A 23,752-nucleotide genomic window follows, 5' to 3' on the forward strand; every position below is an offset into this window, starting at 1 on the left:
GGTCTTCTCGACAGACGGAAGCCGCCTGGGTTAAAAAATATCCGTGCTGAGTATTTCAGTTTATCGCCGGCCGCCCTGCTTACTGAGGGGTCGTTACCCTCCCTGTTTCAGCTCTTTATGTCTCTCGTTTGCACTCCAGTTAATCTGTCACATTATTCATATTTGTTCCTCATTTTCCTTTATTATGGAGCCGCGAATCATTTTCCCATCTGTCCTGTCTGTCTTTTGGGTAAAGAAGAAACTGGATCTTATTTCTCACGCCTCAGTCCTCCTCTTTCACGCACCCAAACTGTCGTTGTTAGTGTGTCATTTAAATACAAAGGTTATGTTCAATCTCTTGCTCCTTTACTTTAAAATATATTTGTATCGACTTCAGAGAGGAATGGAGAGGAGAAGAGAGAGAGACATCCACAGTGAGAGGGAATCGTGGACCGTCTGCCTCGGGCGCGCTCCCCGCCGGTGTGGGGCCTGCGACCCAGGCCTGTGCCCGGGACGGGAGTCCAACCCGGGACCCTTCCGAACTGGGCCGACGCTCTATCCGCCGAGCCACCGGCCAGGGCGAATCCCTTGCTTCTTGGTCGTCCGTTGATTTTTATTTCTGATTAACGTAAGAATGGTTATATAAAATATTATTGCATTTACCTTTATTACATAATAAGCCGTTTCTTATAGAAAATTTAGGAAATAGATGAGCAAAAATGAAAATCCGCCAAGAATGCTACCATCCAAAATAAAGACTAGAAACATTTGGGTGAAAAATCTAGACTTTCCCCCCACCACATTTGTTGTTGATACAGTACTGTATTTTACTTGTCTTGCCTTACACTAATAAAACGGGAAGACCTACTCTATTTTACCCAACCAGTTCTTTTAACACCTCCATACAGGGTGTGGCAAAAGTAGGTCTACAGTTGTTCATATGGAAAAATAATAAAATAATAATTCAAGAATAAACTCTGTGTTTTGTCCCACCCCCCACCCTTTTAGTTCAGGTTGAAAATTTATAATTAACAAGATAGCATCCTGTTTAGCAGTATTTATGTATTCGCTCCAAAATTCAGGTATTCATTGTTCATTTTTGTCCCACTATTTCAAATTCTGTAATGATTTTTTTAAAAACATTTTGAATGGAAAAGTCTATTTTGGACCCTTCGTATTCTTCCCTGTCACTTGAAATACCCCTAATTCACTGCTTTGCATATTCTTCCCTGTCATTTGAAATACCCCTAGTTCAGTGCTTTGCACATAGTAATGGCTAAATAAATGTTTGCTGAATGAATTAACTTTTTTTTTGGTATAGTATCACAGAAAAATATCCTAAACTACCTGAAAAGGCTATTAAAATATGCTCCCTTTTCCTAGTATGTATCTGAGTGAGTTTGCATTTACTTCATATACTTCAAATAAAACAACATGTCACTACAGGTTGAATGCAGAAGCAGGTACAAGAAGCCACTGTCTTCTGTCAAGCCAGACATCAATGAGATTTGCAAAACTAAAACAGTGACACCCTTACTAAGTTTCTTTTTTTTTGGTTTGGAAAATACAGGGTTATTTAAAATAAAAATATTATAGGCCCTGACTATCCTCCTCATATGCCAAGTTTGCCAGTCCAATCCTGGGTCAGGGCACATACAAGAATCAACAAATAGCCCTAGCTGGTTTGCTCAGTGGATAGAGCATCGGCCTGCAGACTGAAAGGTCCTAGGTTTGATTCCGACCTTGATTGCAGGCTTGATCCCTGAGGTGTGTGCAGGAGGCAACCAATCCATGATGTTTCTCTCTCTGTCTCCCCCTCCCTTCCACTCTCTCTAAAAATCAATGGGAAAATATCCTTGGGTGAGGATTTACCAAAAAAAAAATAGAATCAACGAATGCATAAATAAGTGGAACAACAAATTGATATTTTTCTCTCCTTTCACTAAAATCAGCAAATAAAATTTTTAACAATAAATAAAATAAAAACTGAATATCAATAAGATATTTATTTTCCAAAAAAATTGTGTTAATTTAAGTTTTAGTATTTTATTGTTTTTGTGACCTATAAGGCCCTCAAATCCATCATAAAGGGTAGGCATGGTATTACATATACTGTTAGGTACCAAGCATAAGAGAAAAATATAACGAGAAATTATTTCACCATAATTTAAGAGACATCGAGGAGGTAATCAAATTTTGCATTCATATATATTTATTGTATGCCTTCTCTGTACCAGGTATTATGGGATATGTTGGTGAGCAAGCCTGGGTCCTTGTGTTTTCAGAGCTTGAGTTGATGTGGCAATAATAGAGAACCTTTTAGCCGTTTGTGTGGGAGTGAGTAAACTAAAGTGCACATGGTAGAACATTAGTGGCTTTTTTGGCAACTCATTCAGAAGCAAATAAGGGAAGGCGGTGATTTTAGGGTCATGTAAGCAGATCAAATGGAGAAATTAAAATTCTGTTCCTCTTACCCCAGAAATTGTTCTACTTGATGTAAAGTGAGAGAATAAAAATGACTATCTCACCAAACTTTTTTTAAAATTAAATTTATTGGGGTGACATTGGTCAACATGAACATACAGGTTTCAGGTGTGAGTTTCTCTGTTACAAGATCTGTATATTGCACTGTGTACCCACCACCCAAAGTCAAATATTCTCCTGTGACCATATATGAGGACCCCCTTCTTTCCCTCCTCTTCTCTCTGGCAATCACCACACTGCTGTTTGTGTTCACGAGTTTCAGTTTTATATCCCACATATGAGTGAAATCATATGGTTCTTAGTTTTTTCTGACTTGACTTCACTTAGCACAGTGGTCGGCAAACTCATTAGTCAACAGAGCCAAATATCAACAGTACAACGATTGAACTTTCTTTTGAGAGCCAAATTTTTTTGAGAGCCAAATTATATAGGTAGGTACATTGTTATTAACTTAATTAGGGTACTCCTAAGCTGGCCTTTGCTAAAAACTCAAGGGGCCAAAGAGCCACATGTGGCTCGAGAGCCACAGTTTGCCGACCACTGACTTAGCATAATGTTCTCAAGGTCCATCCATGCTACAAATGGTGCTATTTCATCCTTTCTTTTGGCAGGACACTTGGGTTGTTTCCATGAATTAGCCACTGTGAATAATGCTGCAGTGAGCATAGAGGTGCATATATCTTTGCAAATACATGTTTTAGAGTTTTTCAGGTACATACCCAGGAAAGGAATTGCTGGGTCGAATGGTAGCTCTATTCTTAATTTTTGAGGAATCGCCAGACTGCTTTCCATAGTGGTTGTACCAGTCTACATTCCCACCAGTGGAGAATGAGGGTTCCCTTTTTTCCACAACCTCTCCAATACTTCTTATTGCTTGTCTTGTTGATAATGGCCGCTCTAACAGCTATGAGGTGATATCTCATTGTAGTTTTTGATTTGCATTTTCCTAATTGCCAGTGTGGTTGAACATCTTTTTATATATCTACTGGCTATTTATATGTCTTCTTAGGAGAGGTGTATTTTCAAGTCCTCTGCCCACTTTTGATTGGGTGGTTTGTTTGGTGTTGAGTGTTATGAGTTCTTTATATATTTTGGAAATTAAACCTTTGTTGGAGCTACTGTTTGCAAATACCATCTCCCATCTGGTTGGCTGCCTCTAGTTTTGTTGTCAGTTTCTTTTGCTGTGCAGAAGCTTTTTAATTTGACATAGTCCCACTCATTTATTTTTGCCTTTACTTTCCTTACCTGTGGGGTCAAGTTCATAAGATTTTTTTTCTACTACCCAGGTCCATAAGTTTAGTACCTATGTTTTCTTTTGTGTAGCTATTGTTTCAGGTCATATATTTAGGTCTTTGATCCATTGTGAATTACTTTTTATACATAGGGACAAACTGTAATCCAGTTTCATTCATTTGCATATGACTTTCCAGTTTTCCCAGCACCATTTTTTAAGAGACTGTACCTTTACTGCACTGTGTTTTTGGCTCCTTTGTCAAAAATTATCTGTCCATATAAATGTGGTTTTATAGCTGGGTTCTCCATTCTGTTCCATTGATCTGCGTGTCTGTTTCTCTGCCAGTACCATATTGTTTTGATTATCGTAGCTCTGAAGTATAATTTGAAGTCAGGTAGCGTGATACCTCCAGCTTCATTCTTTTTTCTCAGGATTGCCTTAGTTATTTGGGATCTTTTGTAGTTCCATACAAATCTGATGATTTCTCATTCTATTTCTTTAAAAAATGCCATTGGGATTTTGATAGGGATTGCATTAAATCTGTATATTGCTTTGGGTAATATGGCCATTACAGTGTTGATTTTCCCAATCCATGAACATGAGAGAGATATTTTCCATTTTGTTGTGTCTTTTTCAGTCTCTTTTAATAATGCTTTGTAATTTTCAATATATAGGTCTTTCATGTTCTTTGTTACGTTTATTTCTAAGTATTTTGTTCTTTGGTAGCAATTGCAAAAGGAATTTTTTTCATTTCTTTTTCTGAAGTTAGTATACAGGAAGGCAATGGATTTTTGCATATAAATATTGTATCCTGCAACTTGACTGTGTTTGTTTATTATTTCTAATAGTTTTTGGTGGAGTTTTAGGGTTTTCTAAAGAATCATGTCATCCACAAAAGGTAACAGTTTGACTTCTTCCTTTTCTATTTGGGTACCTTTTACTTATTTCTCTTGCCTTATTGCTCTGCCTTGGAATAAGAATGGTGAGAGTGGACATCCTTGTCTTATTCCTGATCTTAGAGGAAAAGCTTCCAGTTTTTCACCATTGAGTATGATATTAGCTGAGGGTTTATCAAAGATGGCCTTTATTATTACTTTCCTTCTATTCCTATTTTATTGAGTGTTTTCATAATAAATGGATATTGTATCTTAAATGCTTTTTCTGCATCTATTGATAAAATGATAAGATTTTTATTCTTGCCAAAACCGGTTTGGCTCAGTGGATAGAGCATCGGCCTGCAGACTCAAGGGTCCCAGGTTCGATTCCGGTCAAGGGCATGTACCTTGGTTGCGGGCACATCCCCAGTAGGGGGTGTGCAAGAGGCAGCTGATCGATGTTTCTCTCTCATCATCGATGTTTCTAACTCTCTATCCCTCTCTCTTCCTCTCTGTAAAAAATCAATAAAATATATTTTTTTTTAAAAAAAGATTTTTATTCTTTCTTTTGTTAATGTGGTGTATTACATTGATTGATTTGTGTATGTTGAACCATCCTTGTACCCCTGGAATGAACCCCACTTGATCGTGATGTATTATTTTTTTGATGTACTGTTGTATTCTATTTACTAGTATTTTGTTTAGGATTTTTGTATCTGTATTCATCAGAGATATTGGTCTGTAATTTTATTTTTTTGTGTTATCTTTGCCAGGTTTTGGTATCAGGGTTATATTGGACTCATAGAATGTTTTAGGAAGTATTGCCTCTTCAATTTTTTGGAAGAGTTTGAGAAGGTTATGTTTTTTTAATCTTCTTTGAATATTTGGTAGAATTCACTGGTGAAGCCATCTGATCCTGGACTTTTGTTTTGGGGGAGGTTTTTGATGTTTGTTTCAATTACCTCACTGTTGATTAGTCTATTTAGATTTTCCAATTCTTCATGATTTAGTCTAGGAAGGTTATATATTTATAGGAATTTATTCATATCTTCTAGGTTATTGAATTTGGTGGCAAAAAATCTTTCGTAATATTCTAGTATGATTCTTTGTATATCTGTAATGTCTGTGGTGAATTCTCTCTCATCTCTGATTTTATTTATATGATTTTTTCCCTTAGTGAGTCTAGCTAGGGGTTTGTCAATTTTATTAATCTTTTCAAAGAACCAGCTCTTTGTTTTCTTAATTTTTTTGTACAGCCTTTTTGTTCTCTATTTCATTCAATTCTCTAATTTTTATTATTTCCTTTCTTCTGCTGACTTTGCGTTGCTTTTGTTTTTTTTTTGTTTTTTTTCTAGTTTTTTAAGATGTAATGTTAGATTGTTTACTTAGGGTTTCTCTTGTTTCTTGAGATAGGCCTGTAATGATATAAACTTCCCTCTTATTACTGCTTTGGCTGCATCCCAGACATTTTGATGTATTGTATTGTCCTTCTCATTTGTCTCTGTATATCTTTTGATCTCATCTTTTATTTCTCCTTTGACCCAGTAATTTTTTAGTAGTATGTTGTTTAATCTCCATGTGTTTGTGGGTTTCTTGACTTCCTTTTAGCTGTTGATTTCTAATTTCAAGGTATCATGGTCAGAGAATATGCTAGGTATAATTTCAATCTTCTTGAATTTGTTGATGCTACTTTCTGGGACCTAACATATGATCTGTTCTTGAGAATGTTCCCTGTGCAGTGAAGAAGAATGTATAATCTGATGTTCTGGGATGAAAGGTTCTGTAAATGTCAGTTATGTCTAGTTTCATTTAAGTCCTGTATTTCTTTTTTTTTTAATATATGTTTATTGATTTCAGAGAGGAAGGGAGAGGGAGAGATAGAAACATCAGTGATGAGGGAGAATCATTGATTGGCTGCCTCCTGCACACCCCACACTGAGGATTGAGCCACAACCCGGGCCTGTGCCCTGACCGGGAATCGAACCATGACCTCCTGGTTCATAGTTTGACACTCAACTACTGAGCCACACCAGCCGGGCAAAACTGATATTTCTTTATTGATTTTCTGTTTGCTTCATCTGTCTAGAGCTCTCAGTGGAGTATTAAGGTCTCCAACTATGATTGTGCTTTGATCTGTTTCTCCCTTTAGTTCTGTGAGTAGTTGTTTTACATATTTCAGTGCTCCCTGGTTGGGTGCACATATATATTAAGAAGTGTTATGTTTTCTTGATGTATCATTATAAAGTGTCCATCTTTGTCTCTTGTTATCTGTTACCTTAAAATCTATTTTGACAGACATAATTGTGGCTATACCTGCTTTCCTGTGGATGTTATTTGCTTGGAGAATCATTTTCCACTCTTTTATTTTGAATCTACCTTTGTCTTTGCAGCTTAGATGTGTCTCTTTTAGGCAGCATATGTTTAGGTTTCGTTTTTTTATTCACTCTGCTACTCTATGCATCTTTATGGGTGGATTCAGACCATTTACCTTTAGGGTGATTATTGATGAGTGAGGATTTCCTATAACCATTTTATCTTTTGTTTTCTGGTAGCTCTGTGCCTACTTTGGTTCTAGTCCTTTGTGTTTCTGTCTGCTGGTTTGTTAGGCGGCATTCCATGCTTCTTTCCTCTTTTCTTAAGCTATGTGTTCTGGCTTGGGGATTTTTGTGTGTGGTTACCATTAGATTTAAAAAAAAAATAAAGTTGCATATATACCATAGTTTTTTTTCTTTTGAGTGCATCTGATCTTCATCCTCCTTTGCCAGTTTAGACTTTTACCCCCTCCTCTTTTATGTTTTTGTTGTCACAAATTATCCCTGTTTATGCTGTACATTTTTTGATAATTTACTCATAGTGTTGTGACTTATGTCCTTTGTTTCAGGTAGAATAACTCCCTTGAGTATTTACTGCAATGGAGGTTTTATGGTGATAAAATATCTCAAGTTCTGTATGTCGGGGAAGTCCCATTTCTTCTTTCCATTTAAAGGATAATTTTGGTGGATATATTATTTTGGCTGGTAATTTTGCACTTTCAGACGTTTGAATATTTGGTTTCACTCTCTTCTGTCTTGTAGAGTTTCTGCTGAGAAGCCAAATGAAATTCTGATGGGTTTTCCTTTATAGATCATTTCCTTCTTTTCCCTGGCTGCTTCGAGAATTTTTTCCTTATCGTTAATTTTTGACAGTCTTAGACCCAGTTCCTTGGAGATAGCCTCTTTGGATTGAGGTAACTAGGTGTTCTGTTTGCTTCTTGGATTTAAGGATCTAGTTCTTTCCATAGGTTTGGAAAGTTCTCATCCACTATTTGTTGGAATAGAATCTCCGTTCCCTGCTCCCTCTCTTTCTCCTCCACAATGCCTATAATTAAAATATTGCTTGTTCTGATGGAGTCAGTTCTTGTAGAACTCTTTCATTTTTTTTTATACTCAGGTCTCTCACTTCTTCCCTCTCTGCTATTTTTAGATTTCTATCTTTGATATCACAAATTCTTTCCTCCATCTGGTTGGATCTATTTTCTGTGCTCAGTCGTTTACTCTTTTTTTATTATTTTTTATTACCTTAAATCTTTATTGTTGGGTGTATTACAGATGTCCCGCCCCCTCCAATGCCCCAGGCCTTGACCACCCTACTGTCTGTGTCCATAAATAAGATCTTTGGTTAATCTCTTCCCACCTGCCCTGCCTACTTCCCTCAGAGATTCATCAGTTTGTTCCATGTTTCCATGCCTCCGATTCTATTTTATTCACCATTTTATTTTGTTCATTAGATTTCTTATTCGTTTATTTTTATTTTAGATTCAGTTATTGATAGAAATGTATTTATTGCCATTTTATTGTTTGTATTTTTCTTCGTCTTCTTCTTCCTCTTCTTAAAGAGTACTGTTCAAGCCTGACCAGCATGGCTCAGTGGATAAGCATTGATCAGGATGTCACAGTTCAATTTCCGGTCAGGGCACATGCCTGGTTGTGGGCTCAATCCCCACTGTGGGCATGCAGGAGGCAGGCAATCAATGATTCTCTCTCGTCATTGATGTTTCTATGTCTCTATCTCTCACCCTTCTTCTCTGAAATCAATTAAAATATATTTTTTTTAAAAAAAGGAGAAGAAGAAGCCATAGCTGGTTTGGCTCAGTGGATAGAGCATCGGCCTGCAGACTGAAGGGTCCCGGGTTCTATTCCAGTCAAGGGCACTTACCTTGGTTGCAGGCTCCTCCCTGGCCCAGGCCCTCATCAGGGCTTGTGCATGAGGCAACCAGTTGATATGTGTTTCTCTCACATTGATGTTTCTCTCTGTCTTTCCCTCTCTCTTCCACTCTCCCTAAAAATCAATGGAAAAATATCCTAGGGTGAGGATTAACAAAAAAACAAATAAATAAAAAGTAAAAAAAAAAGTATCCTTCAACATTTCATGTAATATTGGCTTGGTAGTGATGAACTCCTTTAGCTTTTTCTTGTCTGTGAAACTCTTTATCTTACCCTCAATTCTAAATGAGTAATCTTGGATGTAGGTGCTTGTTATTCATCACTTTGAATATTTCCTGACACTTACTTCTGGGCTGCAAAGTTTCTCTTGAGAAATCAGCTGACAGTTGTATGGGTGATCCCTTTTAAATAGCTAACTGCTTTTCTCTTGCTGCTTTTAAAATTCTCTCTCTGTCTTTGACCCTTGGCATTTTAATTCTGATGTGTCTTGATGTGGGCCTCTTTGGGTTCCTCTTGTTTAGGACTCTCTGCGCTTCCTGGACTTTAAGTCTATTTCATTCACCAGATGGGAGGTTTTCTGCCATTATTTCTTCAACTAGGTTTTCAATATCTTGCTCTGTCTCTTCTTCTAGTACACCCATAATGCGATGTTGGTACGCTTCAAGTAGTCCCAGAGACTCCTTACATTATCTTAAGATTTTTGGATTCTTTTTTATTTTGCTCATCAGATTGGGTGTTTTTTGCTTCCTCATATTCCAAATAGTTGATTTATTCTCAGAATCCTCTACTCTACTGTTGAATTCCTGTAAATTATTTTTTTATTTCAGTTAGTTTATGCTTAATTTCTGACTGGTCCTTTTTCATGTCTTTCACATTCTCACTAAGATCCTTGGAAGTCTCACTAAGTGCCTTGAAGCTCTTGTAAAGATCCTTGATCAACCTTATAACCATTGTTTTTAACTCTGTATCCAGTAGTTTGCTTGCTTCCATTTTATTCATTTGTGACTTGTTTTTCTGTATCCCCATTTTGGCTGCTTCCCTGTGTTTGTTTCTATGTACTAGCTAGAGCTGCTATGTTTTCTGGAATTGGTCTTGTTTAGTAGGTGTCCTGTAGGGCCCAGGGGCTCAGCCTTCCCAGTCACCTATGCTGGGCACTCTGGATGCACTCCTGGGTGGCGGGGGCATAGTCTTGTAGTTAAGCCTTGATTGCTGTTGCCATCGCTGGGAGGAGTTGATCTCTAGGCCAATTGGCTGTGAGGACCAGCTGTGACTACAGTGGGAGAGCTGCTGTGCAGGAGACACCCCTATGGAGTAGGACTTGCTTCAGCGGGCTTTGGTGCTCACTGAGTCTGCCTCTTGAGTATGTCACTTGTAAATGGATAGAATTGTAATCTGGTATGGTCTGAAGCTGTCCACCAGGTGCACTGGCTCTAGGGCCTCCAGGGAGGTGCAAAATCAGCCACTGCTGGGGCCACCTGGCAGGAGCTACAGAGAGATCTGTATATGGCTGTTATTTGTATTGGGCTTGGTGGCGCCCAGGCAAGGTCCAGGTATGAAGCAAAGCAGGCTGGTGCTAGTGCCGGGTCTTGGGCCTTTTATTGATAGGTTTGAGGCACTCTGACACCAGCTGCAACTCTTTTGAGAGATTTTAGCCAAGTGTGAAGCCTGATCCAGGACAGGCCATTCATATGGAAAAGCTACTGTAAACAACTTGGGTGAGGTTGCAAATTGGATGGGGCAGGATCTCAGGAAATCATCAGGGTCAGAGCAAACAGTGTGAACCAGGCTGATGGATACTCAGATATGGCTGCCAGTCAGCCCTGCGACAGGGGAGTTCCCAGCACAAGAATAATGACTCCAAGGGCACCCTCGTCTGGAAGCCTTCCCCACGTTTCTGCCCTGATACCAGACAATCCAGTTCCTCCCAGTATATGTCTGGGTCCCCCAAGCCTCCTGGTGCTGGAGCTCAGAGGGATAAATCTGAGTTAAACTTTTGCATTGGCCCTTTAAAAAGAACACCTGTATCTCCAGCACTCCCCATGTCACTCTGTTTTTTATTGTCCCTAGTTGCAGGGACTTCCCTTCCCAGTTCTAGAACCCTGGGCTGGGGATTTGATGTGGGCCTGGTACCCCTTGCTCCTCACAGGCAACTTCCACAGAGACTATCTCCCTCCCGATTAAAAAAATAGCACACGTGGGTGTTGGACCAACCTGTTCCATGCTTCTGCCCCTCCTACCAGTCTCAGTGTGCTTCTTTTCTTCACTTCTCTAGTTGTAGGACTTCCATTCAGCCAGCTTTCAGATGGTTCTGAATGATGGTTGTTCTATAATTTTAGTTGTAATTTTGATGTGGTTGTGGGAGGCAGTAAGTACAGGTGTTTACCTACGCTGCCATCTTGGTTTTTAGCAGTTTACTCTTAATCTCCTTTATTGCATGCTTCATTTCCAGGATTTCTGATTGGTCCTTATTTAAAGTTTCAGTCTCCTTGGCAAAGTACTCATTTTGTCCATTGACTTGTTTTCTGAGTGCATTGAATTGCCAATTCGTTTTTTCTCAGATCTCATTGAGTATTTTCAGAACTGCAATCTTGAGATCTCTGTCATTTATATCACACATTTCCAAATGTTCCAACTTGCTTTCTGGGGATTTTTCATGGCCTTTCTGGTCATCCTCATTACTATGGTTATTCATGGTATTTGCTGTTCTCCTTTGCCTATGCATTTATCTCTGTCAGTATATTATTTTCCAGTAGATAGCACTGAATTACAAACTTTTTTATCTCTATGATCTCCCAGTCTTGACCACCATGGCTTCCATAAGACACTATAGCCATGCTACTTGGGAGTGGGATTTATTTTACCCTCACCGTAATGGAGACCCCTGACCTCCATGGGGTCCTGCCCTAAGCACCCCTCCTAGGGTCCAGTCGCAGAGGGAAACAGTGGTTCTACTCCAATAGCTCTTGGTCTACAGATAATACTGTATGCTCCTGGACCCAACTCCAAGAGCAATGGGAGGCGAGTTTTGAGGTGAAAGTGCATCAGGGCTCTATGGTTCCATTTCTTTGTCTGAAACACCACTGTCATCCTAACAGTGAAGAGCTGCTGGGTGGAACCCCATGTTCTGTCAGGCATCTGCTGACTCAGACACTGTTTACACCTTTGCAGTTAGCCCTGTTGGGTTGTCCGACCCCCCCCCCTCACCCCCCATGTAGCTCTTTGTTGCTCCCAACCAAAGGAAAAGCTTACTACTACCAGTTTCCTTCCCTTTCCAGGCTGAGTCTCGAGCTCCTGGCTGAAGGGCTGTGTCTGTGCTTTCTTCCATTCTCGTCTTCCCAGTTGCCCACCTTTAGATGTTTCAAGGCGCAGGCCTTTCAGGTCTGCGTCTGTGTTGAGCAGGGATTTCTTTGTTGAATTATAGTTGGTTTCCTTGTTGATATTTCAGGGTGAGCAGCCAAGGGGCTCTCTCACACACCATTCCTCTGACGTCACTTTCACCAAACTTTTAACTAATGGAATACTCATCATTCCAGAAGACATATTTTGCCCTGGCTGGTATGGCTCAGTTGGTTGAGCATTCACCCTGTGTGCTGAACGGTAGCTGGTTTGATTCCTGATCATGGCATATGCCCGGGTTGTGGCTCAATCCATGGTAGGAAGATTGTAGGAGGTGCATGATCAATGTTTCTCTCTCACATTGATGTTTATCTCTCTCCCCCACCCCAGCCTCTCTTCCTCTCTCTTTACAAATCAATAAACTAGTCTGAGAGAGAGAGAGAAAGAGAGAGAGAGAGAGAGAGAGGAAGTTCTCAGTTCGACATCTCATCAAGGCAGCAGCAGAGTCCCTGCTCTCCAAGTCTCACAATGCCACCCAAGAACAAGAAGAAGAAGAAAGATGCTGGAATGTGGGCCCAAAAAAGACAAAGACCCAGTGAACAAGTCCTGGGGAAGACCAAAAAGAAGAAGTGGTCCAAGGACAAAGTTCTGGACAAGCTCAATAACCTAGTCTTATTTGACAAAGCATATTATGTCAAACTCTATAAGGAAATTCCCAACTATAAGCTTATAATCCCTGCTATTATCTCTGAGAGACTGAAGATCCACAGTTCCTTGGCCAGGGCAGCCCTTCAGGAGCTCCTTAGTAAAGGACTTGTTAAACTAGTTTCAAAGCACAGAGCTAAAGTAATTTACACTAGAAACACCAAAGGTGGAGATGCCCCACCTGTTGAAGAAGATGCACAAACAGGTCCCACCAGCTATACTTTTTTTTTTCCCACCAGCTATACATTAAAAAAATAAATAAAACTTTAGCCCTAACTGGTTTGGCTCAGTCGATAGAGCGTCAGCCTGCGGTTTGAAGGGTCCCAGGTTCGATTCCAGTCAAGGGCATGTACCTTGGTTGCGGGCACATCCCCAGTAGGAGGTGTGCAGGAGGTAGCTGATCAATGTTTCTCTCTCATCAATGTTTCTAACTCTCTATCCCTCTCCCTTCCTCTCTGTAAAAAAATCAATAGAATATATTTTAAAAAATAAATAAATAAAAATAAAACTTTACTTAAAAAAAGAGAGAGAAGACACATTTGGGGGGGTTACATGTTGTCATTTCGAGGGTCCGATGCTATTACTAATGTTTTGTTGAGATAATAATTAAATCTGTTTTAATCCTTTAACACAGCGGTCGCCAACCTTTTGGACTTCAGGGACCACCAGTGCTCCAGGGAACACCCGTTGGTGACCACTGCTCCAAAGGGCTCCTTAAACCAGAGGTCGCCAACCTTTTGGACTTCACGGACCACCAGTGGTCCGTGGACCATCGGTTGGCAACCACTGCTTTAACACATATATTGAGTTAGGAGAAAAATGGCTCAATATTGATTTTTACTACTAATTAAAAAGAAATATATTAAACTAGAGGCCTAGTGCACGAAATTCGTGCACGGGGGGGTGGTGTCCCTCAGCCCAGCCTGCACCCTCTCCAATCTGGGATCCCACTCACAATCCAGGCTGCTGGCTCCCAACTGCTTGCCTGCCTGCCTGCCTTCCTGATTGCCCCTAACCACTTCTGCCTGCCAGCCTGATCACCCCCTAACCACTCCCCTGCCAGCCTGATGGATGTCTAACTGCTCCCCTGACAGCCTGCTTGCCCCCAGCTTCCCTCCTCTGCCAGCCTTGTCACCCCTAACTGCCCTCCCCTGCAGGCTTGATCGCCCCCAACTGCCCTCCCTTGCAGACCTGGTCCCTCCCAACTACCCTCCCCTGCTGGCCATCTTGTGGTGGCCATCTTGTGTCCACATGGGGGCAGGATCTTTGACCACATGGGGGAAGCTATCTTGTGTGTTGGAGTGATGGTCAATTTGCATATTACTCTTTTATTAGATAGGATAGAGGCCTGGTGCACGGGTGGGGACCCGCTGGTTTGCCCTGAAGGGTGTCCCAGATCAGGGTGGGGTTTCCCTTGGGGCGTGGGACAGCCTGGGTGAGGGGCCTGTGGTGGTATGCAGGCCGGCCACGCCCACCCCCCACCCCCGGCGACCCAGGCGGAGGCCCTGGTATTTGGGATATATTTATCTTCTACAATTGAAATTTTGTAGCCTGGAGTGGAGCCAAGCCTACTGCTCACTCCGTGGTGGCAGCCACTTCTGTTGGGATTCATTTATCTTCTATAATTGAAACTTTGTAGCCTTAAGCGGAGGCCAAAGCAGGCTAGGGCTCCAGAAGCTTGGTTTCCTCCATCGCTGGGGGCAACCCTAGCCTCCTGCTCTCTCCAGCTCCGTGACTGCTGCCATTTTTGTTGGGATTTATTTATCTTCTGTAATTGAAACTTTGTAGCCTTAAGCGGAGGCCAGGGCCGGCCAGGGTGAGCGGAAAGCTTGGCTTCCTCCATCGCCGGGGAAACCCAAGCCTCCCTCCTGCTCTCTCTGTGGCCGCAGCCATCTTGATTGGGTTAATTTGCATACTCACTCCTGATTGGCTGGTGGGTGTAGCAGAGTGATGGTTAATTTGCATATTGCTCTTTATTATATAGGCTTGCTAACATTACTGTGGAGACTGGAATTAAAAGGGACTTTTATAACGATATTTTGTAGTAATAGAATTTTAATCATTGAGTATTTTGTTAGCACACTCACAAGCTATAAAAGTTTCTCTCTGCTACTAATATATAAAGTAGATGTATGAAAGTAGACTTTACTTTGTAGTCATATTTTTGTTTAATGGGCATTATTATATCAATTTTCACCTTTTTCCTTTTGTTTCAGGTTTTTTTATTCATTATTGTTCCCTGGTCTAATTGCATGTGGAACTTTATGTTTGTGTTTAATATTTATCCTTTGGATAATCAGAGTGCTGCTACAAAGAAAGAAAAACTCAGCATCAACTGGCAAAAAAGGGAAGGATCAAATGGTGATTGCATTTTTTCATCCGTACTGCAATGCTGGCGGAGGAGGAGAAAGAGTTTTATGGTGTGCATTAAGGGCCCTGCAGAAAAAGTAGGTATGCATCTTTCTTAGCTAATTTGCTATATTAGCTTTTTTTTAAAAATCATTACCAAGAATTCATCTTTATCTAATACCTATTCATAGCCAGGAATTCATTTTAAAACTATTTTTCAACAAAGAAATAGTTCTCTCATATGCCAATCTGCCTCATAAGATCCTATTGAATTTAGTTGCTATGATAAAAAACGGAAAGTATCTGCCCTTTTATGGCATAATTTAAAACTAGTCATCTTGGGAGAGTATGTGGAGAAGAGATTAAATAATAAACAGAAAGTAATGTGGAGCATTTTTAGTCAATGGTGGTATACCCAAAATAATCTTTATGAAGCATCTATTTGCTTCTAACTCTGCTATCATTAGCAGTTGGCTAGTCTTAAGTAAGTTATCATGTTAGAAAGAATATGATGTTATACGTCATTTAATGTTCTAGGCTTTTTTCCTCCCCACCTCACTCCCAAAGTATGTATGTATGTATTTACATTTATAGTCATGTACTAGTATATATTTATTGCAAAACAAATCTGCTTTTAAGTGGACCCCTACAGTTCAAACTTCTGTTGTTCAAAGGTCAACTCTGTTACAAAGATTTGTGATGGTGTCTGCTTTAGAGATGTACATAGTTTATTCTTTCTCCTCTCTTGTTAGCTTTCAGGTGTTCACCCACCAAAGTATTGATGATTCCCTTTTAAAAAGGAGAAAGCATAGTAAAGTGCAGGTTTCATTGTTGTTTTATTATATGTGGAAAACTATTATCCTTCTATGGTTATTCTGCTTCTTGGTACATGCCCTTCATTTTGTTCCAAAGCCTTCACAGGTAATTCCCTTAGCTCTACATTTCTATATTCTTGACCCATCCTGGCTTCCAGCCACCACCCCTGTATTTCCTCTTCCATCTTCAATAAGTGCCTAAATCCAAAGAATTTTCTTCAATCCTTGCTTAATTCTCACCTCCTTGCAGCCCTCTCTACCTTAATCTATACTATTCTTTTCTTCCCATAACTCTGTGTATTACCTTTTTCTCTCTAGTGATATTATCTAATTCTGGAAGGCAGTGGCAAAGTTTTATATCTGTACACATACTCCCCAGCAACCCCTATCACTCCTAACTCACCTACAAGAAAAAAAAAATCCAAATAATTAGTATGACACAGAAGATACTTTTTCATCTTACTCTGGCCAGATTTTGTTTCTCATTCCTCTCTGCTCTTTCACATATACTTTGTTCCAGCATACTGAACATCAATCATGCTTTCTCTAGATTCCTTATCTTTTCATATAATGTTCCCTTTTTTCTGAAATAATCTTTTTATCTTCAGTTAATTTCTACAAGTCTTTCCTGACTCAGCATAAGGTACAGTATACTTTTCATTTGATCTAGCAATATTTATTGGGGACCTACTCTGTTTCAAGCACTGTAAAAAGAAGTTGAGAGTAAATGGTGAACAAAATAGATCAAGTCCCTCTTGCAGACCTTAGATTTTGGTTGAGAGAAGATAAGATAATAAGCAAAGAAGAAAAATATCAAATGGTAAGAAGTACTATATAAGAAATTAAAATAGGATAATATGAGTGTGACTTGATGCTTTAGATTGAGCAATTAGGGAAATTCTTTAAGGAGATACTTTTGAATGACAAAAGTACTAACATTTACTGAGCTTTTACTATGTGCCAGGCATTGTTTAAATAGTATTTTATTTGTTAGCTCACTCAATCCTCCTAACAACCTTGTGAGGTTGTTACTCTTATCCTCATTTGACAGACAAGGAAACTGAGTTACTAGAGCCCCTGCTCTAAACCACTTGCTATACTGCCTGCCTTATGAAAAGACAGTGAAGATGAGAAAAGAGAATTCAAAACAAAGGGAACAACTTCTGCAAGTCCCCTAAGACTGAAGGAGCTTGGCTTGTTCAAAGAAAGGATTGTCCGTTTGGCTGAACCCTGGTAGGCAAGGGAGAAAGTAGAAGACAAGTGTACAGAGGGACATAATATGATGTTATACAGGACCCAGATTACAGGGCTTGAGTGAACAGGGTAAGGAGTTTAGATTTTATTCTAAGTGCTATGAAGAACCATGTGAGGATTGTCGATGTTAGAAATGTCTAAACCTTTAGAGAATTTTTATGAGTTTATTTCATCCAAACTGATAACATATGCTGGGAGCAAGATTTCAAATGTTTCCAAGAAATGACAGTTTGCAGCTTCTTTTATGCATTTGGAATTAAGGGGGGACCTTAAGAAAGATTATATGAAGGTGGGAGAAAAGGAGATACAGGGTAGTTAACAAGATTGTATGCTCTCTTGAGGTGATCACCCTTTAGAATGAGTGGAGAACCTTTTTTTTGCCACGGACCATTTGGATATTTATAACGTATTCACAGGCCATACAAAATTATCAACTTAAAAAATTAGCCTGCTATATTTAACTCACCCCTTATGCCTTGGTAGGGCCAAACTAAATGATTTTGAGGCCTTATACATCCCTTAGGCCAGACATTCCCCACCCCTGCTATATATATCTATATATACTAGAGGCCCAGCGCATGAAATCGTGCCCGGGTACGGTCCCTAGGCCTGGCCTGCAATCAGGGCCATCTTCCCCAGCTGCCCACAGCTGGCCCCACCCCCCTCTGCCACCCACCCCTGGTTTCCCGTTCGCCATTAGGCAGTTGGAGCCTGCCGGCCAAGGAAAGGGATCCAAAGGTGGTCAGTGCGCCTCATAGTGACTGGTCGAGCAGTCGTTCTGGTCGTCCCACCAATAGGGTCAATTTGCATATTACCCTTTTATTTTATAGGATAGTGCATGGGTGGGGGCCAGCCGGCCTGCCCTGGTGGGGACCCCCGATCGGAGTGGGGGTCCCCACTGAGAGGCGGGGCTGGCAGGGGTGAGGGGCCGCAGTCGGTTTGCAGGCCAGCCACGCCCCCGATCGGGGTGGGGATACCTGCTGGGGGTGGTGCCAGCAGGGGGAAGGGGCCGCAGGCAGTTTGCAGGGTGGGGGTCCCTGATGGGGAGCAGGGCTGGCCAGGGCGAGGGGCCGTGGACCTTCTGGTCTCTGGTCATTCGCCGTTTCGGTCGTTGTGCATTCATTATCCTACTATAGGCCTGGTGCACAAAATTCATGCATGGGGGGTGTCCCTCAGCCTGGCCTGCATCCTCTCCAATATGGGACCCCTCAGGGGATGTCCAACTGCCAGTGTAGGCCCAATCCCACAGGGACATCCCTCTCGCAATCTGGGACCGCTGGCTCCTACCCACTCACCTCCCTGCTGGCCTGATCGTCCTAACTGCCCTCCCCTGCTGGCCTGATCTCCCTAACTGCTCTCCCCTGCCGGCCTGATCACCCTAACTGCACTCCTCTGCCAGCCTGATCACCCTAACTGCCCTCCCCTGCCTGCCTGATACCCCTAACTACTCTCCCCTGCCAGACTGATCCCCCCTAACCACTCTCCCCTGCCAGACTGATCCCCCCTAACCGCTCTCCCCTGCCAGCCTGATCGCCCTAACTGCTCTCCCCTGCCAGCCTAATCCCCCTAACTGTTCTCCCCTGCCAGGCTGATCCCCCCTAACCGCTCTCCCCTGCAGGCCTGATCGTCCTAACTGCTCTCCCCTGCCGGCCTGATTGCCTCTAACTGCCTCTGCCTTGGCCCCACCACCGTGGCTTTGTCAGGAAGGACATCCAGAAGGTCACCCAGAAGATGTCCAGTCTAATTAGTATATTCCCCTTTTATTAGTATAGATATAATAAAAGGCTAATATGCAAATACACTGAGAGGCCAGATCTCTGAACGCATAATAATCTGGCCACTCAGTGTATTTGTATCTCAAATGGGTACCAAAAGTATTCTAGACTTTTGCTGGAGATCAACCACCTATTTGCCCTGAGCTTTCTATCAGCCAGTGCAAAGGTGAAAACTGATCAGGTGCATGATTTATAGTATCTTTGATATTAAATAAATGAGGTACTCAAGAGAAGTACACTGATGCCGAAACCGGTTTGGCTCAGTGGATAGAGTGTCGGCCTGCGGACTGGAAGGTCCCAGGTTCGATTCCGGTCAAGGGCATATACCTTGGTTGCGGGCACATCCCCAGTAGGGGGTGTGCGGGAGGCAGCTGGTCGATGTTTCTCTCTCATCGACATTTCTAGCTCTCTATCCCTCTCCCTTCCTCCCTGTAAAAATCAATAAAATATATTTAAAAAAAAAAAGAGAAGTACACTGAGTGGCCAGATTATTATGTGTTCAGAGATCATAATAATCTGGCCACTCAGTGTTGGCCGAACGGTGGAACAACCAAACAACCGGTCACTATGATGTGCGCTGACCACCAGGGCGTGTGTGCGGAACATGGCGGGCGTCGGCCAGAGGATGATGGTGGAGCAGGTAAGCGGGGACGCCAGACCAAGGCAGGGCGCCGGTCGCTGTCATCAGGGCGAGCCTCTGGTGGTTACTCCCACGTGCCACGGTTCTGCCTGGTGCTCACACCCGCTGCCGGCGCCAGCCCCGCTCGCACCCACAGCCAGTGCTAGAGCCGCCGCTTGCACCCGTTGCCGGCGCCTGGTGCCAGTCTCAATCGCTCAGTGCCGTCAGCAGGTGCAAGCGGCAGCTGGCAGCCCCAATCGCCCCTCAGGGCTTCTCCACCTTCCCCTACTAGGTTGGATCGGGTCCGGCAGCCACCTCTTGCACCTGCTGCTGGTGACAGCCCCGCTTGCACCCCTGCCAGTGCCAGAGCTGCCGTTCACACACGCTGCCGGCGCCCAGCACCAGTCCCGATCACTCGGCGCCGTCAGCGGGTACGAGTGGTGGCTGCCGGCCCTGATCGCCCCTGAGGGCTTCTTCACCTCCCCCTGCTCCTGAGGGGCAATCGGGGCCGCAGCCACCACTTGCACCCACTGATGGCGCCAGCCCCAATCGCTCCATGCCGTCAGCACGTGTGAGCGGGGCTGGCGCCATCAGCGCATGGGAGTGGCGGGAGCGGGGCTGCCACTAGAGAGGGCCTGGGGTCCACAGCAGGAGGGGCCAGGCAGTGGCGCAGAGGATGGGCCTAGACCCACCCCTGTACCCACTGCAGCCTCGAGGCCCACAGTTCCTTTCAAGGTGCACGAATTTGTGCACTGGGCCCCTAGTATAGGATAAAAGCCTAAACGACCGAAAAATCGAACAACTGGTCAACCAGTCACTATGACGCGCACTGACCACCAGGGGACAGACGCTCAATGCACAGGATCGGGCTCCCTCCTGTCTGGATAGGGCCTGCGGGGATTGGGCCGAAACCAGCTATATGACATCCCCCAAGGGATCTCGGATTGCGAGAGGGCACAGGCCAGGCCGACGGTCCCCACCAGTGCACGAATCCATGCACCGGGCCTCTAGAATGTGTGTGTGTGTGTGTGTGTGTGTGTGTGTGTGTGTGTGTGTGTGTAGATAGATAGAGAGAAAGAGAGAGAGGGAGAGAGATTTCAGAGAGGAGAGGACGGGAGAGGTAGAGAGAGAGAAACATCAATGATGAGAGAGAATCATCCATCAGCTTCCTCCTGCACACCCCCACTGGGGATCGAGCTTAAACCCGGCATGTGCCCTGACCAGGAATTGAACCATGATCTCCCAGTTCACAGGTTGAAGCTCAACCACTGAACCACACTGGCCAAGCCCCACCCCTGTTTTAAAAGGAAGAATCTGAAAGGAGGCATTGACCTAGATGCACAAAAACAATGGACAGAGCTCGCTTAAGGCAAAGATAAGTCTTTTAGTAAAGAATTTATATGCCTGGAGCATGACTGACTACACTGTCTAGTTAGGAATTTATGATCAGATCGTCCTGTAAGGTTACTTTCCATAGAACCTCATTTTCATCCACAGAGTTTTAAGCAGAGAGATGATATTCTGATTATCTATTGCTACATAACAAACTACCTTAACATTTAATGGCTTAAAACAAAATTTATTATTTCTCATAGTTTGGGGGTTGATGGGACCTGTTTAGAATCCCTCATACTCATATATTACAGTTAAATGGCAGCTAAGGCTGGAGTCACCCAGAGGCTTTTTCACTCACATCTGTTTTCTGAGCTGAGATGACTGGCACAGCTGGGGTCTGTCAGGCATCTCTGTCACCTGGCAGCCTTTCCGTGTGACAACCTTGGACTTGCACACAACATGGTGGTCTCAGGATAATTGGACTTTTTGTATGACTGCTGACTCCCCCAGAGTGAAATAGAAGCTATATAGCCTGGGTCCAGAAACTGAAAGTGTCACTTTTGCCATATTTTATTGGTAAAAGCAGTCACAGAGCCCACTGTTATTCCAAGGGAGGGGACATAGATCCTACCTCTTTGTCGAAAAGTATCCAAGACTTTCTGGCCATCTTTAAGCTACCAGAAATGACATTCCTTTTTACATTTTAAAAGGGTCATTCTGGATGCTGGGCGGGGCATAGGGAGGATCAGTTAGATGCTCTTCCTTTAGACTTCCACAGCATACATACTATGGCTGTCTTTATCAATACATATCACTCAGTTGTGTAGTTTATATATCTTTTCTCCACTGGACTGAGCTCTTTGAGACTCTCCAAAGACTCTCAACATTGAATCCCCAAAATACAGTAGCTCATGCTATATACTTAATAACTGTTTTTATGACTTAAAGAATAATTACAAATATAATCAGAGACCAAAGCATTGAAAGTGGTAAGATTATATATACTTTTACATATTTCCATTATAAGTATATATCTAATTGCAATGCAGGCACAAGATCTAGTTTTTATAACCTTTTTCATTTCTCAGATAACACTGAGAAGTGCTTTAGCATTTACCATTCTATCTACAGATATCTTTAGTGAAATTTAACTTATTTTATCAATATTTCATTACCATTTTTATATTGAAAAAGTTGTCAAAATAAAATTTTTAATATTTCTTGAAAATGAAAAAGTCTCATTTATAAACCAGTTTTTGTTTGTGTCTGCTCTATAGGAAACTCTTAGTGGAGGAGATGGCAAAGAACTAGAAGTCTCATTTGAAGGACTAACATTTTAGTTATAGGGCAGGAAAAAATGAGGTCAGTAGTCCAAATGCAATGAGTGAAAAACATTTTTTTTTAGTCTAAAAATAAGTTTCTTATGATTGTGAGAAAAAAAATCTATAACTTTTTGCTTGATTTTAACCTAAACTAATGAAATTCTTAACTATTGTATTCTATTTTAGGTATCCTGCAGCAGCTTATGTTGTTTATACTGGTGATGCTAATGTCAGCAGTCAACAAATACTAGACGGTGCTTTCAGAAGATTTAACATCAGATTAATTCACCCAGTGAAGTTTGTTTTCTTAAGGAAACGCTACCTTGTGGAAGATTCTCTCTATCCTTACTTCACACTGCTGGGCCAAAGTCTAGGGTCCATCTTTCTTGGCTGGGAAGCTCTGATGCAGTGCGTTCCTGATATTTACATCGATTCAATGGGATATGCTTTCACACTTCCTCTGTTTAAGTATTTAGGTGGTTGCCGAGTTGGAAGCTATGTTCATTATCCCACTATCAGCACTGACATGCTCTCTGTAGTGAAGAATCAAAATGCTAGATTTAATAATGCAACCTTCATTACCAGGAATCCTTTTCTCAGCAAAGTAAAGCTCATCTATTACTATTTATTTGCTTTTATTTATGGACTTGTTGGTTCCTGCAGTGATATAGTCATGGTCAATTCTTCTTGGACATTAAACCATATTCTCTCACTGTGGAAGGTTGGGCATTGCACTAACATTGTTTATCCACCTTGTGATGTGCGTACATTTCTGGACATTCCCTTAGAGGAGAAAAAGATGACCCCAGAACATTTACTGGTTTCTGTTGGCCAGTTCAGGCCTGAAAAGAATCATCCTTTGCAGATCAGAGCCTTTGCTAAATTGTTGAATATGAAGAAGACTGAGTCACTTCCTTCACTTAAACTTGTCCTCATTGGAGGTTGTCGTAACCAAGATGATGAATTTAGGGTAAACCAACTGAGAAGACTTTGTGAGGATCTAGGAGTTCAAGAAGATGTGGAATTTAAAATAAATATTCCATTTGATGAATTAAAGAATTACTTGTCTAAAGGAACAATTGGTCTGCATACCATGTGGAATGAGCATTTTGGGATTGGTGAGTTTGTTCTTTAACTTGTTTGGTGCTATGAGGTATATTGATAAAATTATAATGCTCTGGAAGTTTTTCTGTTTTATAAATAAACAGAGAAGTTTAGAACATGCCCAAGTTCAGTCACAGTAAGAGGTAGAGCCCACATTTTAACCCAGATAACCCCTGCTCTGAACCACCACATTTTCTCTCCCCACCTACCCCCATATACATACTGGTACAGATTCCTAGGCCCTGCCCTAATCCCACTGAAGGACCAAACCAGAATTTCTGGGTGGGGCCCAGGGCTAGGTATTTTGGTAAAGTTCCTTAGGTGATTCTGTTTTGCATCAGAAGTTGAGAACCACTCTCTTCAG

The 23,752-nt window shown here is 42.0% G+C and overlaps 1 protein-coding gene and 1 pseudogene across 2 annotated transcripts in view; both read left to right on the forward strand.

Moving 5' to 3' along the window:
- The window catches only part of ALG11 (ALG11 alpha-1,2-mannosyltransferase), a 29,624-nt gene that overhangs the window by 216 nt on the left and 5,656 nt on the right, over positions 1 to 23,752 (forward strand). The window contains exons 2-3 of the mRNA XM_079778650.1: positions 15,032 to 15,262; positions 22,471 to 23,402. Coding sequence (XP_079634776.1) covers positions 15,032 to 15,262; positions 22,471 to 23,402 — 1,163 coding nt within the window. The remainder of the gene's footprint in view (positions 1 to 15,031; positions 15,263 to 22,470; positions 23,403 to 23,752) is intronic.
- Positions 12,639 to 13,073, forward strand: LOC307104441 (small ribosomal subunit protein eS25-like; annotated as a pseudogene). The gene has a single exon. The product of its transcript is annotated as a small ribosomal subunit protein eS25-like (transcript).

Source organism: Cnephaeus nilssonii, assembly GCF_951640355.1.
Source record: "Cnephaeus nilssonii genome assembly, chromosome: 8".
In the NCBI taxonomy this organism is placed as follows: Eukaryota; Metazoa; Chordata; class Mammalia; order Chiroptera; family Vespertilionidae; genus Cnephaeus; species Cnephaeus nilssonii.